The following is a 14,536-nucleotide window of genomic DNA, read 5'->3' as shown; positions in this document are numbered from 1 at the left end:
TAGGAATGCATTTGTCAGTGTACGAGTTACTGGTTTCAGCTAATAGTCATGTGGCAGCACAGGATCATAGAATAATTTAGGTAGAAAGGGACCCCTAGAGGTCATCTAGTCCAGCCTCCTGCTTAAAACATGTTCATTTATGTCAGGTCACTCAAGTCCAATGAGATTCATGTTGTTTAGGGACTTGCCCAGCAAAGTTTGAATATCCTCAAGGATGGAGATTCCGCAACGCCCCTCTGGGCAGCCTGTTCCAGAAATCACGTTGGCAGGCATAGTATGCCCTTGCTAAACTCATGCTGGCTGTTCCCTATCACTTTCTTGTCCTTCATGTGCCTGGAAATGTCTTGCATGGGGATTTGTTCCATAGTCTTCCCAGAAGCTGAGGTTAGGTAGACCATCATGTAGTTCCCCAGATCCTCCTTTTGCCCTGCATAAAGATGATGTTTGCCTTTTGTTGTCATCGAGAACCTTCCCCAGTCACCATGACCTCTCAAAGATGATAGAGTGCCCTTGCAATGACATTTGCCAGCTCCCTTAGTACCTTTGTATCCATCCCATCTGATCTCATGGATTTCTGTATGTCCAGTGAGCTACATACTCCCTGTCTCTCTCTTCCTCTTCTGTTGGTAATGTCTCATTCCCTCCCAAAGACTCTGCTGGTAGTGTAGGGGTCCTCGAAGACCTGAGAACAGACCTTCTCAGAGAAAACGCAGCCAAAAAAAGTGCAGAGTATCTTGACCTTTTCCGTATCTTGCATTAGTGGGTTACCTGACCCATTGAGCACATTTTGCTTAGCATTCCTGCTGATCCCTGGAAGTATTCCAGGCGAGGCTGGATGAGGCTTTGAGCAACCTGGTCTAGTGGAAGGTGTCCCTGCCCATGGCAGGGGGATTGGAACGAGATGACCTTTAAGGTCCCTTCCAACCCAAACCATTCTGTGATTCTATGATTCCTTTGGCTGTCAATGTAGCTGTAGAAGCCCTTAGTGTTGCCTTTCACAGTTCTTTCCAGTTCAACTCCAGCTGAGCTTTGGCTTTCCTAGCTCTGTTCCTATGTGTTCACATAATGCCTCTTTTCCTTTTGGCTAAAGCTGTCCCTGCTTCCTCTGTCTCTATTCTTCCTTTTTGACGTTTGGGGTTTATCTCAGTCAGGAGATCTGCACGCATCCGTACCAGGCTTTTGCCAGACTTCACTTTCTGCACACGGCATGGAATGTGTTTTTAGGAGGTTGTCCTCAAAGATCAACCAGCTCTCTTGAGCCACTTTGCCCTCCATGGCAGTCTCCCGTGGGGTCTACCAAGCAGATCTCTAGCAAACTGAAATCAACCCCCAAAGTTAAGGGTAAAATTGAGAAAGTTGATGGGGAAAAACAACACAGCTTTCTGCATTTATTATTTAGCCCTCAGACATAAAAATATTTTATAGTAAACATGTTTTGATAATTTTTGTAAAACTATTAATCATACAGCAAACTCCTACTACACTAGAAATCTCTAGTGTAGTTACTAAGCAGAACAATTTGTCTTTAAATTAAATGATCACTGCTGATAATGCTATAATAAAAACAGTGTTTTCTATGCTTATGTTTTTAAAATGGTCAGGCATATGAATCACCCTAGGTGCCCCAGTTAGCACTGTGTAGCTTGTGTAGGTGGAACAGTTTACATTTCGGCTGAGCTGAGGCTACAGATATTTCATGCTAATTTTAAAAAATGAGATAGCAAGCAGACTTGATTTCCTCTGTATGTTTTTGCTTTAGCTGGTTTCTGCTAGATTATGCTACAGTTTCTCCTGCCCCTTCCAGCTTTACTGGACTCAGTAGCATAGTTACGTTAGCTGATGTCTATAACTTTTGTCTGTGCCCCTCCTATCCTGGATAATACATAGGTTCTGCTGGTTGTTTCACAAGTTATGTCATTCTTCTTGGTTGGAAGCTTCTAACCAAAATTATGACAGTTGTAGGTTTTGTGGTCAGAACTGATAGGTTTACACTTGATTAGTTGTACTTTACTAACAAGCATCTCAATACTGACCTGATGTGATCCCAGATGACATTTCAATACCTTTTGTCTATTGTTGTAAAAGGATAGTACACTGTAAAATGAGCTAAACAAAATTCATAGGTTTTGAAAAACGAGAAGAAGAATCCATACATTCCACCTCTTCAGCAGCTAACAAAATCCAGTATTTTGGCCAATGAAGCCTTCATCCTTCGTGTCTGGTTTGGATTGAATGTTGGTTTTGTTTGGGTTTTTTTTACTCCTCCTTCAGTGATTGATTAAGTAGAGTATTTTCTAATAAAATTTTTAAATCAGAATTTTTTTTTTTTAATCGTAGTTCTGCTTTCTATGGAGAGCAGCATGACTCCTCTAACTTCTAGTAAGGGTACAAGGTCTGCTTTGGTGTAATGGGATGTACTGCCCACACCCATGGACCATAAGCCAATAGAGCCTTGCAGTAGGACCATCTCTTGATCATCTTACTATACTCCTTATCTCCATGGTAGGTTTGGAGGATGGAGCAGAAGGCAAGCCAATAGAAAGATCCTCTATATAAGGGAGGTTGTCTTTGACTAGTTTTGGTGACTTTGAATCTGTTTAGTGCTACTTATTTAACAAGTGGAGAATCCTGCTTTCTAGTCGCCGATGGCTTGCTGTTACTCTTCAAAGTCAGTGACAACACTGAATTATGTCTATTGTATTAAGTAAGGCAGACGCAATTTTGTTAAGGTTTATGCATTTTGTAGAGTCTGCCAAATAACAGTTGTTATAATAATAGTGCTTCACATCCTTAGACTGCTGTAGAAACATTAGTTAATGCATTAATGAGATGATGACTGCCTTGGCTGCGCTTTATAAGTTGTCATGTCTGTTGTAATGAGAAGTTGAGCACAGCCAGCATCAGAAATCCAGTAGTTTCAGTTCTGCAGTGATTGTGCTGAGAATTCGGCTGGAAAAGGGGACCATGCAATGATTAGAGTGTAAAATGGGAACTGAATGTCCAAACAGTTTATTGAAATGCTACTTGATACCGTGTTCGTTTAAAAAGTAATCAATAATTATTTTTATAAAGTTTAAGTGTTATTTAAAATACAAGTAAACAGTGGAGGAATAGATACCATCAGGCTTGACTGTAGGATACACTGTGTTCTCATATGAAGATAATTAGGTTTTTTGTGTAACGGTAGTGCTGGATAAAGTCTCTAGAGGAGAAGCTGTTTTTTTCATGCATAGGCTAAGCCAGAAACCTGGCTTAGCTGTTCTGTTTTCACTTACTGCCTGCTGTCACACTACAGTGTATCAAAATGGAGGCTTCTTTTTTTAAAATCGTGGAATGAGAAGACATGTGGCTCCATTTTGCTAGCATTGTGTTAAATTGATTTGTTTCTCTCTTCTGTCTTAATTTTATTCGTGGAATATGCAGATAATGATTACGAGATGATGAGGAAATAGTACTTGCAAAAGATATGTGTTTGTTATGCTTATTCCTTGCCTCAGAGCTGCAAGTTTCTTCAGTTCTTAGAAGAGTAGTTGATAGGTTTATGCTGAAAATGAAAAATGGGAAAGTCTAGGATGCTCTATTTTAAAGTATAAAAGGATGTAATTTTTGTCTAGTGCATGTCCATTATGGTTTCTGATAAAGAATTGTAGTCTGACCATTATTTTAATCTTTTTAATGTTTTCTAGAACCCAGCCGAAAACAGTTTTTGCAGAAGTGGAACCAGAAGATGATGAAACAGACAAGCCAGAGTGGAAAAAACGTAAAATTTGAAAAATTTGGTTTAAAGAATTGTTTTAGAGCATTTGAAACAAAGTTCAGCTTTTATTTCTGTATTTTGGGTAGTGGATCAAAATTTGAAAGCAACAATTACTTCAATTCATAAAACTGGCTGCAGTGTAAAAAGGCATTGTTGTATTACACCAGATTGTAATCCCATATCTGAATTTTGTAATAAGGAATTGTGTTGTGCAAAGAACGCTTTTCTGTCAGTTATTTAGCTTCGTGACTTAAGTGAAAAGTATTTCTTTATAAATAGAGCTCTAGTGAATTCATTATGTTACCAAATTTTTTTTTAATTACTGCCAACTTTACAAATGCTGTCATGCGTGTTCAATGATTTTAAGTATATAAATAAAATAATACAGTTTGTCAGACTCCTTTTTTGTTTTTTCTAGTTAAGAACTAACAAATTACCCACTTCATTACAAGTGTAGATAAGTTTACACTTTTATTTAGATAATTAATGTGGACTAAGCCAGTTTAGTTCATTTATGTGTTCACGTAAGTTCCGATTTAGTTCACACTTCTGTGTGAATTTTAGAAAATTTTATTTTCTAGTATCTATCTGAATGATATTAATTTTAAGTATGTGTAGTATCTCACAGTAGTATTTTATACAGCTTTTATTTTTCAACAATGTGAATTTGGAATGGAAAATTATCTATTTTGGTTTAACAAAAGTAACATGTTTATTGCCCAGTTGATGCAGAATTTTGTTCAGGCTTCCTGTTCCTATTAGTTTGTATTGATAAGTGTTAGGATAGAGCAGAACTGTGTATTTCTCACCAGGTCTTTGTATGTGTTGGCTTTGTTGTATGCCTGAACTGTCTATATCCTGCCTCACGCTCTCTGAAGAGTGATACTATCCTTTATAAAGTGGTTCCTTGAATATTGAAAGTTTTCAGTGTTTTAACACAAAATTGCAATTCTGAATTTCATAAAATGAAGGACAGATTTAAAACTAATGTCCTTTAAGGAAGGAGAAAGGAACCTAGGTTAGTTTTAGGCGTTTATATTGTGATCATAATAATACATAATATGCTAAGTATTGTGATTATAATAACATGCAATATAGCCAGCACTTGGCATTTCCACTAAGAGTAGAAAACAATAGACATCATAAACAATCAAGCTTTCTTAATTATTAATAGATTCTGAAGGCATATTTGAAGGCTATATTTAGCAAAGCACTTAATCACCTTCCTAACCTCAAGCATGTGCTCCTGATAGCAGAGCTTGGATTTTTTTTTTTATAGCATTGTTCTGCATCGCTATTTCATTGTATGATTTCCTTTTCCAAGCTTATCTTTCTTTTTCGATTATAATTTTTATACTTCATGGAAAAGTAAGCCTGACTTCAAAAGGTATAATGAGCATTGGCATAGCATTCCCATGACAAAATATTTCCACTGCTTTCACTCAGTGTAGTCTTTTGAAGAGTGAAACCTCACTAAATCCACAACTCGTCTTTGTCTCTTGTAAAAAGATTTTAGTCCATACCTACATAGAATAGCAAATCAATGCTTAATTTAGAATTGCAGCTGTAATATGTAGAATGAAGGACCAGGTGAAGAGCAGTGGTTGTTAACAAAACCTGCTAAAGACCTCCCAGTGCAATGTGCCCCTCAGCAAATAAACATTGAATGGCATTGTTTCATTTAAGGCTATTTTTTGTCTTTTTTCATCCAAATAATGCACTACAAAATGATGCATTTTCAAATGAATTTCTATAAAATCTGGAATAAGATTTTTTAAGGATTAATATGTCTTTGGTTTTTGGCTGAAGCTTAACAGTGTATCATTTCCATTGTTAGTTGTTCACCGAGGCAGTATGGCTTAGGGAGCAGAACTGCAAGGAAAGGCAGATGAGGAAAGATGCTGCAGCTGTTCTCTCAGCTTGAGGGGAGCTTCTCGCTTTGTTATTTATTCATGTCAGCTAAATCTTGTTTCCTAGTTCTTAGAAGAATGAGTACTATAAGTGAACCCTGCAAAAGTTGTGTTAGAATTTCTCCAAGTGTTCATCATTGTTACTTCCAGTGATTAATTGTCTTGAATGACTATTTTAATAGTCTAGAATTTAAAACAGTGCCTGTGCAGATACGTATCAAAAAGATTTAAAACTAACTTAAATTGTACTTATACTTTAACACTTGGCTTGGTTTATTTGCCATACTCCTACCACTGGATTTTCAGGCATGTTCACCAACAGGCAAATCTTAACACATTTTTAAAAGCAGTTTTTGATCTTGAACAGCTCAATGATAGGAGTTAATACAGTCAGGAAGGAGATATGAACAGTCTGCTTGACCATAGTTGGGACAGAACACTCTGACTCAACCCTTTGAATTGTCCAGGGAAAAATCTAACTAAAAACACTAACATGATTAAATATTTGGTATGAAAGATGGAACTCTATATGCAAACTGGAATATTAGAAACTGTACTTGTATTAATTTTTTATGAACCTAATTTTCTTCTAAATTTCACAAAGGAACTAGGTTTTAGTAGCTGCCAAGTTGTAATCTTGGACCTCCATGTGTCCGTATTTGGTGTTAATGTGGCCAGAGTCCAGATAGGCTTTTGTTTCCATATTTCTGAAGCAAAGTGGGCTTTTTTTGTTTGTTTGGCTTCCTTAGAAGCCTTGCTTACAGAGGTGCCACAATCATCACTAACATTTTGGTGTGCTGAATGGCTTCCATGGTGCTTTATCCAAAGCTGGATTTTTCTCTGTGTGTTCTGTGCAGCTTTTAGATGTAGAAATTATAAATTTTAGCAATTTATAGTCTTTTGTTCTTTGTGCTAATGACTAGTTAACACCAGCTGTTATGTACTGTGTGCCTGAACACAGAACCAGGGCTTTTCCTGTCAGATCATTGCAGCCCACCAGCTAGTGGTCAGCCGAGAGTCCGATTCCTTGGTTTTGTTTTTACTGTTGGTATTAGAGGTCTTCATTTGACCCTTTAGTCCTTTGTCTTGTCCTGTCCTTTTTATTCCTGTGTCCTATCTTGTTTCTTAAGTCTTCAGCATCCAGTGAGAAGATTGCTAATGCTGTCTTTGAGTCCTAGCACTTTTCCCCTGGCTGTTTGCAAGTACTTTATGATTGCTTGAGTTCCTCTATAGTCTACTTGCTATGACCTATAATTTACTGAAGATGATACTTTTGCCTGTGTTTTTTGTGATTGATAGCAAGAACTGTGAATTTGTGCCCAGAGGCCTCCAGTCATGGGCTCCTTGCTTATAGTTACATGCTAGTTACAACTAGTTTGATGTTCTTTGTCACGCCTGCCTTTTCTTTGTTGGGCTATAAAAAAATAGGTATTATGGGAAGAGAAACCGTGAATCTTTGTCTTATCAGTTTGATCTCTGCTGGATCCTCAGGAGTGTTTTACAATGAGTGGCATTGCTGAGCCGAACTGCCATCCTCCTGGTTAGATCTTTATCCATTAGTTTCTTTGACCTCTGATGCCTTTGGGGGTGTCCAGCTTCAGACATTTATAGCTTAAAACCTCCTCTAATACTGAATCATTTGAATTTTGATATGGCTTGTTAGTCACAATAGTATTGCAAAATCCTTCTTCTGTTTCCTTGTCATGCCTGTATGTCCTCCTAGCCTGCCTCTCAGCAATGGAAACTTACTGAAAGCACTACAGTTACCCTCATTAAAAATCACCTGGCTTGTTCTGACTGTTTGCTGTGAGTAGGCTAGGATTTTGTGAGGTTCTGTCCCCTGTTGTTGATCCCTGAGCTCTTCTCATCTGTTGAACTGTTTTTGCATACACGTAAATGAAGAGTTGGATAGTTGGCTAGCAGAGATGTCCTTATGCTTGCCTGGTGTTGAAATGTAGATGCATCTTATTACATCAGTTTTTAAATCTGCTAGGATTTTTGGTGAATCCCATTTAAACACAATTTTGTATACAATATGCACTTCATCCATCCTCTGGGACTCCAGCATCTAATTGCTTCCTGCAGTCTGGATAGCTCTGAAATGCAAGATACTTCTCTCTCTAGCATATCATCCTGGTTGAAATTTGCTTTGGTTGTCAAAGTTTCCCATCCCACATGCAAACGTATTGGAGCATGCTGACAGTCTCCCACGTTGGCAGCAGTGTCTTATGCTCAGATCAGCTTGTTGGAATATCCATAACCTATGTGTTGCTTGAGTGCCTTGGCAATAGCTTATGATTTTTTTAATGGCTGATGATCAGACAGTATGTTCATCTTGTACTCTGAGAGATGACTCAAAAGAAGGCTGATTCAGAAAGCTTAGCCAATAAGTCTCTTTTTTTTTTTCCTTTTCTTTTAACCTTAGCTATCACGCAGGGCTGTTGTATGTCAGAGCTAGTACTTATAATTTTTCTTACTCTTTCAAAGAAGTATTCCTGCAGGCTCTGGCCTTTCATGTTGTATTATGAAATAGTAGATGCAGCAGATGAATACCTGTAGTAGATGAACAGAATAGATGGGTCCTTGAGAAGTTACATAGTCCATCTTTGACTGAAGTTACAGCTATACCTGAATCAGTTCAGGCATCTTTATTGGATCAGCTCTTTATACTCTCCCATGGTAGACACTGCACAACCTCCCTAAACAATCTCTTCCAATGCATCATTCTTCTAAGTAGAAAAAAATTTCATAATCTCTAAGAAAAATGTTCTTGCAACAATTTAAGCCCACTGTTTCCTATCCTGTTCCCAGCAGCCGTGGAAGTCAGTTTATGATGATTGCCTTTGCAGCAGCTTTTTATTATGCTTGACTTTTATTATCTTCTCCTGTCTCCTCTTATTCTTTCAGTTTTCCATTGTAGTTTATGTTTTCTGTCATATCATCATTTATTTGCTTTTCTCTGCCTTGTTCTGATTGCCCGCGTTTCTTGAAGTGTACTGCCCACAATGTATTTGGTGTTTCAGATCAAGCTACATTTTTAGCACTACCAAGTATACAGGAAAAATAATTGCGTGTCTCGTTACAGTCACTTTTTTCTCTGCAGTTTGTCATTACGGATTTACATTCAGGTCCTAATGCCCCTCAAACTCCAGAACCTCCTCTGCAAAGCTGCTGCCCAGCCAATTCACTGCCTAGTGGTTTTGTATTAGTCTTAAGCATTGAATTTTGTCCTTTGTACTGAACTTCATTGCATTTTTTCAAAATGTATCAACATTTTGTTCAGATTATTTTGAATTTTCTTGTGGCCCCAGAGTGCCTGCAACTTTGTACAGCTTCTGGTTGTCAGCGGGTGTAACGAATGTATTCTTTGTTCACTCAGCTAAGCCACTATTGAAGTTGGCAGTTAGTGGCAAATCCGTAAGGTTTCCCATATGTATGGGAGGGGAATGTTTCATACAGTGTTAGTGTTCTTAAGTGTTCATAAGCTTCTAGTTAATGTACTCAGAAATTTTTGGAAAAACAGTTGACTTTCCTAGAAATTGCTGGATTCCTTTCATGTCCTTTGGTTTCAGGATTTTTTTAATGGCTCTGTCCCTTTGTGTCCAGCATGAATCCTTCTGACATGAACAGTGTTAGATGTGGGAGACCTCAAGACCTCCTTGTGTTCAGCATTTCAATACTCCACATTCTGAACAGATTTCCAGCCTTAGATGTTTTGATCTTGAATTCTCACTTACTTTAATTGTCCTTCCATAATAAAAAATGTAATCTGCTATAATATTCTATGATATGTGAAGTAGCAGTAGGGCTATCCATACACCTGTGGGTGTACGTCTAGTCTGATGTATGCTGGGGTTGAATTACTACCTTCACACCTGCCACGAGCTGTGACACTGCAGTGAGGTCTGCGGTTGCCTTGCTTGTGCTGATTGTGTTGCCCACACATTGATTTCCCGAAACTCCAAGCGTGATGGAAGCAGCAATGTTTCTTGTTCCATGGCTTCCCTGTTCACCATCTGCTTTTCCACTGGCCTCAGGAACCTTTTAGTGAAAATCATCATCTTTAGGCACTTTTCTAGACCATTACTGATGCTTGTCAAGATCACTGGGATTGCATTGCAGCTGATTTAAGAACATAGGAGTGTACATGACACGTAGCTTGCAGGTGTTACGTGACACTGTCCAGGTTTCTGTAGTCTTCAAATGCTGGGGAACGTGGAGGTTGTTAGAGCTCTTCCCTGGAAGTCTCTGTCTTCAAGCACTGTCTGTACTTCTGTTCCTGGCATGCTCCTGATCACCCAGTATCTCTGTTTCTCACATCTTCAGGGGCACCGTTGTTCCTAGACTGGAAACAGTCTTGTGCTGTTTCTCCTTGATTTCTACAGAGTCTGCACCTGACTGTGAAACCTGCGTTTCTTGTCCATCCCTGTCCTGTGTTACCTAGCTTGATTCTGTGGGTCTGTTGGATGCTCTTTAATACGGGGTTGCTGTTTCTAGGAACAGGGCGAGGTTTTGTGTTACGCTGAGGCCTTGGAACTTGCCTGGGTTTGGACTTGTCTTGGACTGCCTGCAGCTTTCTCTGAGCTTCTTTAGCTGCTGTCTCACAAGCAGGTGACCACTGCTTCTTTTGTTGAAGGTTTTGCTTAGGTTTGTAAAATGATGGGGAAACACATGTTATCATTCATGGCTTTGTAACTGGGAAGTAGTAATTCTGTGTGGTTGTTCTGTGTCAAACTATTTATGACCCTAGAATTAAAATGCAGCATAGAGGAGTATGGGTGAGGGTGACAGTGGAAGCTTTGAAGGTGTGGACACAGGACTATAGCAGCAGCCCTAGGGATAATAGGAACTTGCCAGTGGTATTTACTGGTCATTCAGAGAACACAGCTTTGACAGCTGGGTAAGCTGTTTTCAGGGATGGCCAAGGGGAAAAAAAACAAGTATCTGACAAATATAAAGTAGCCCATAGATAGCAAATCTGACCATAACATGGAACTACAGAGCAGCAAAGAAAGAGCAAAAGGTTAGTATGTCTTGAAAAATGTATAAAAATAATCCCATGCAGATTCTAGAGTAGGGAGGAAGAAAATTTCCCCCTCCTCAATCAACATCAATCTCCTGGCAAAAAGCTAGAGATGCCAACAACTTGCCACAACACCCGTCTGCCCCATTGCCCCTCGGACTCGAGCCATCAGCTTAGGACCCAGAGGGATGGCACGTGGGTGAGAAGGGGCACCTACTAAGGGTGGTGGGTGTAACAATTTTAAATGTGTTGCTATGTATACTTTTTCTGTAGTAGTAGTAGTAGTAGGAATTTTTGTGGCATTGTATACAGTCATGCTTCTTCATCCCACAGAAACTGCACAGGTTGTAGTGCAGCCATTCTTTGCCAGTTGGGGATTGTCCTTTTCCTGTATTATTCACTTCCCTCGTCACCTGGTGGCATCTCTCTAGTGCAGTGAAACCTAAGTTTGCGATGGTTATGCAAGCAAAGGACTCAGAAACTTAGGAGTCTGCGTGTGATTCTAATAAAAGACATCTCTTGGCAAACAAACCAGATTTTCTAACACTATGACTTGTGGCATCAGCAAGGGGGTCACTCTGTGATGAAGGTGGTATAAAGTTTGCAGTTGGCTCTTCATTTGAAATTACCTGATTAAGCAGAGGCCAGCATCAGGAATATTCCAAATAGAGAGGTCAGCATCTTCAAAACAGCCTTTGCAAGCAATGCTGTCAAGAACGGCACTAAGTTTTTATGGCATTTTCCAGTACGATCTCCTTGATTATTCATAGAAAATTTTCAGTGTGCCTTGATACATATTTTAATTAAGTGGCTGAGTTAACAGTAAAAACATACATTTATTATAACATTTTTTGGAAAATGTGATGTTTCCAGTTTGTTACAGTAATACCACTGTAATTTGTGACAATAAAGTGCCTACAGCCATGTCCCCGTAGCTGACTGGCGCATCACAGAATTGGGGCAGAACTGTGTTGTTATTGTAACAATGCAGAGAAGTTTAATTCAATCCTTAAAGGCACAATGTAGCAGTCAAGTTAAAAAGAGAAGCTATCCCAGGCTAAGAAACTAAGGCCGAGTGACTCAGGAATTTTCACCTGAAAATGGCGTGTGATACGAACACAGCATGAGCTCTTGCAGAAGATGAGGAGACAGGTCATGATAAATAACAGGGCGCAGAGATGAGTGGGAGGTGATCGGTGGGATGCTGCAGGAATAGGGAGTTTATGTCCGGTTTTATATATCATCATTTTAAGCTGCCCCCTTCGAGATCATTAAACAGGATGTTAATGAAATTAACAGACGATGCAGATGAATACTGCAAACACCACCGAAAAAAGAGAAGCAGGAAATAACAAGGAGTCACCCTGACAAATGCAAGATAATACATCTGGAAAACAATAATTCAAAACGCAGATTGTTTTTTCCTCTGTGGTGGGATGACTCTCAGCTACACCAGAGCTGGTGGATGGCAGTTTGTGTTTCTGTGTTTCCTCTGACAAGGCAGATAAAAAAATGCTCATGGAGCTTTTGCCAAAAGGATTGCTTCTGGCTGAGCAGCTTGAGTGACACCCGGGCTGGGAGCAGAGTGCCTTCGTCTCACAGCCACCGAGAAGTACGGAAATGGTTGGGGTGGCTCTCGTCTGAAGAGCTGCTGGGTAAATACAGCGTAGAGGGGTCTCCTTTTGCTACCACCAGATGCTGATGTCAGGTGTGCTACAAGTTAAAAGTGCTCTTTTCTATTTGCATTTTAGCAAATTTAGCTGGCTCTCTGAGAGACTAAAATCTTGTGTCCTATCAGCTTTCTCCTGCTTGTAATTGCGGCTCTTTGCATCCTTACAATCCTAGAGTTTTGAAGAGAAGTTGCAGGAAGACAGGAGACTTCTTATCTCTCTCCTCTTTCTAGTTTTGAAATTTTCACATTTTGGAAAGCAATTCTGCTGATCTCTTCCTAGTCATGCTGTTATCCATACAGATGTGCTTCAGGTGCTCTGTTTTGGAATTTCTCATGAATGTGGATTTGTTGGGACACACATTTTTCCCTTGTGAAAACAGCCTTCAAACATTTTGCGGTTTGATTCCCCCGCCCCCCGCATGTAAACAGTATATAGAGATTTCAAGGAAAGATAAGTAAAGGAAATATGATAATGGAAAAGTAAGCCTGATATTGGCCTTGCTAGCCCATTATAAATTGTCCATATGTTGTAAGATGGAAAATACTTCCTGGTTTGTTAATTTACTAAACAGCTCATGCTTAAGTTCCAGATCCATGATCCTTGTAAAATTCGATGTTTGGACAATGCCAGCACAGCAGGCTCCCTGTCCACAGGAGACTCTTCCTCACCCTGCAGTGACACCACCACAAGGCAGATTATCCTTGAATGCTAAGGATTGCCTAGAAAATTATTCTGAAAGGAGTTTTCTGTATTACGCTGGCAAAAAAAATACAACAAAACCTGATGGTTCAAGATATAATCTTCCTGCAGACTAACAGGTCACATGCTAAAGGAACTGAGATCAGCTTTGTCTTTGTTGTGACAACCATTTGTATACACGTGTATGCGTACATATATTGTTTCTTTTATTGAGGGGGACATGCTATGCAGGGAATTATACCTATGAAGTAACATGTTACGTATCTCAAGTGGTGCATTAACTGTGTGGATGAGCAGTTATCTTGGGGGATATTCACCTTAATTAAGGCAGTATCTTGGGTGAAATGTAGAGGACCAGAGAAACTGAAGCTGGCCATGTAACCCATAAGAGGCACAGCCAATGAAGGAACAAGTGGAATAATCTGCAGTAGGTATTTTAATCTGAGACGTGAGTCTCCTTCACCTGGGTTGGGGTACCCTTAGGCAAAACACTGATATTAACCCTTTGCAGAATGGAACAATGAGGAGCCCAAAGAGCCGCAAAATGGAAAAAGAAAAATAAATTAAAAAAAAAAAAAAAAGGAGAGAGTTACACTGACATGGTGCTGAAAGTTGTTCTCTTGGTGAGATTCTCTCCAGTGTTGAGGCATCCATTTTTAGTTAACTTCAGCTCTGAAGCTCAGGCTTGTGGGGTCCTGTTGCACTGGGGCTTTTTTAGGAAACCTGAGAGTGGTGGGGCTGCCAGATGGGCACCCCAGGCCAGCTGTAGGATGAAGATGAGGGACGAAGATGATGCACAACCATGCATTACAGCCCATAGTCAAAAATAAGGAGTCAACTTTCAAAGATCCCATAATATTTTCCAAAAACATTGTAAAATCATCCTTTAATGCAAGAAAGATTACAGAAGAAGAAGGATTCAATGAAGATGGCAGTTGTCACGTTCCCAAATGCAGTGAGAGATTTCACTGTTAGCAAGGTGATAATCTTTTTGGCTGAGGGTCTATAACATGTCCATTTGTAAGATTCTTTTGTTAATTTTTACTAGCTTTTAACTCATGTTTACACTAAAAAAATAAATGGGAAGCCTTAGTTCTGGAAATGAGATAAGTATCACAGTGGTATATAATCTTTCTGTTTCTTTTAGCGTACTGTCCTACTCTGGCGTACAACAGAGTTTAAACAGTTCTGGAAGAGTTGTTGTTAAATGTTTTTCTTTTGGTGGGGGTGTGGGGGGAAAAAACTTCATCAAATTCTAGAGAGTATTCCCACTTCCCACCTTTCCTTATTGCTGTGCTTCAAGAATTCTTGTTCAAGTTCAGGCTTTTATTCTGTTAGGTGCTTCTCAAACTTATGATCAGAGATGGTATCATCTGCTCTTAGAGTCTAAATGGGAAAAACAACTATTACTGCAGGATTGAAGAAACAGAAATACAAGATGAGGAGAGTTAGTCAAAGTCAGATTTGTGGAAGA

The 14,536-nt window shown here is 39.4% G+C and overlaps 1 protein-coding gene across 1 annotated transcript in view; it reads left to right on the top strand.

Annotated features, from left to right (window-relative positions):
- Nucleotides 1-5,437, top strand: part of WDR70 (WD repeat domain 70) — a 136,090-nt gene extending 130,653 nt beyond the window's left edge. Inside the window, exon 18 of the mRNA XM_075447270.1 lies at nucleotides 3,687-5,437. Within this exon, the coding sequence (XP_075303385.1) occupies nucleotides 3,687-3,771 (85 nt within the window). The 3' untranslated portion in view covers nucleotides 3,772-5,437. The remainder of the gene's footprint in view (nucleotides 1-3,686) is intronic.
- Nucleotides 5,438-14,536: the final 9,099 nt, after the last annotated feature.

This window comes from Opisthocomus hoazin, chromosome Z (assembly GCF_030867145.1).
Source record: "Opisthocomus hoazin isolate bOpiHoa1 chromosome Z, bOpiHoa1.hap1, whole genome shotgun sequence".
Classification (NCBI taxonomy): domain Eukaryota; kingdom Metazoa; phylum Chordata; class Aves; order Opisthocomiformes; family Opisthocomidae; genus Opisthocomus; species Opisthocomus hoazin.
This window is presented reverse-complemented; position numbering and strand designations above follow the sequence as displayed.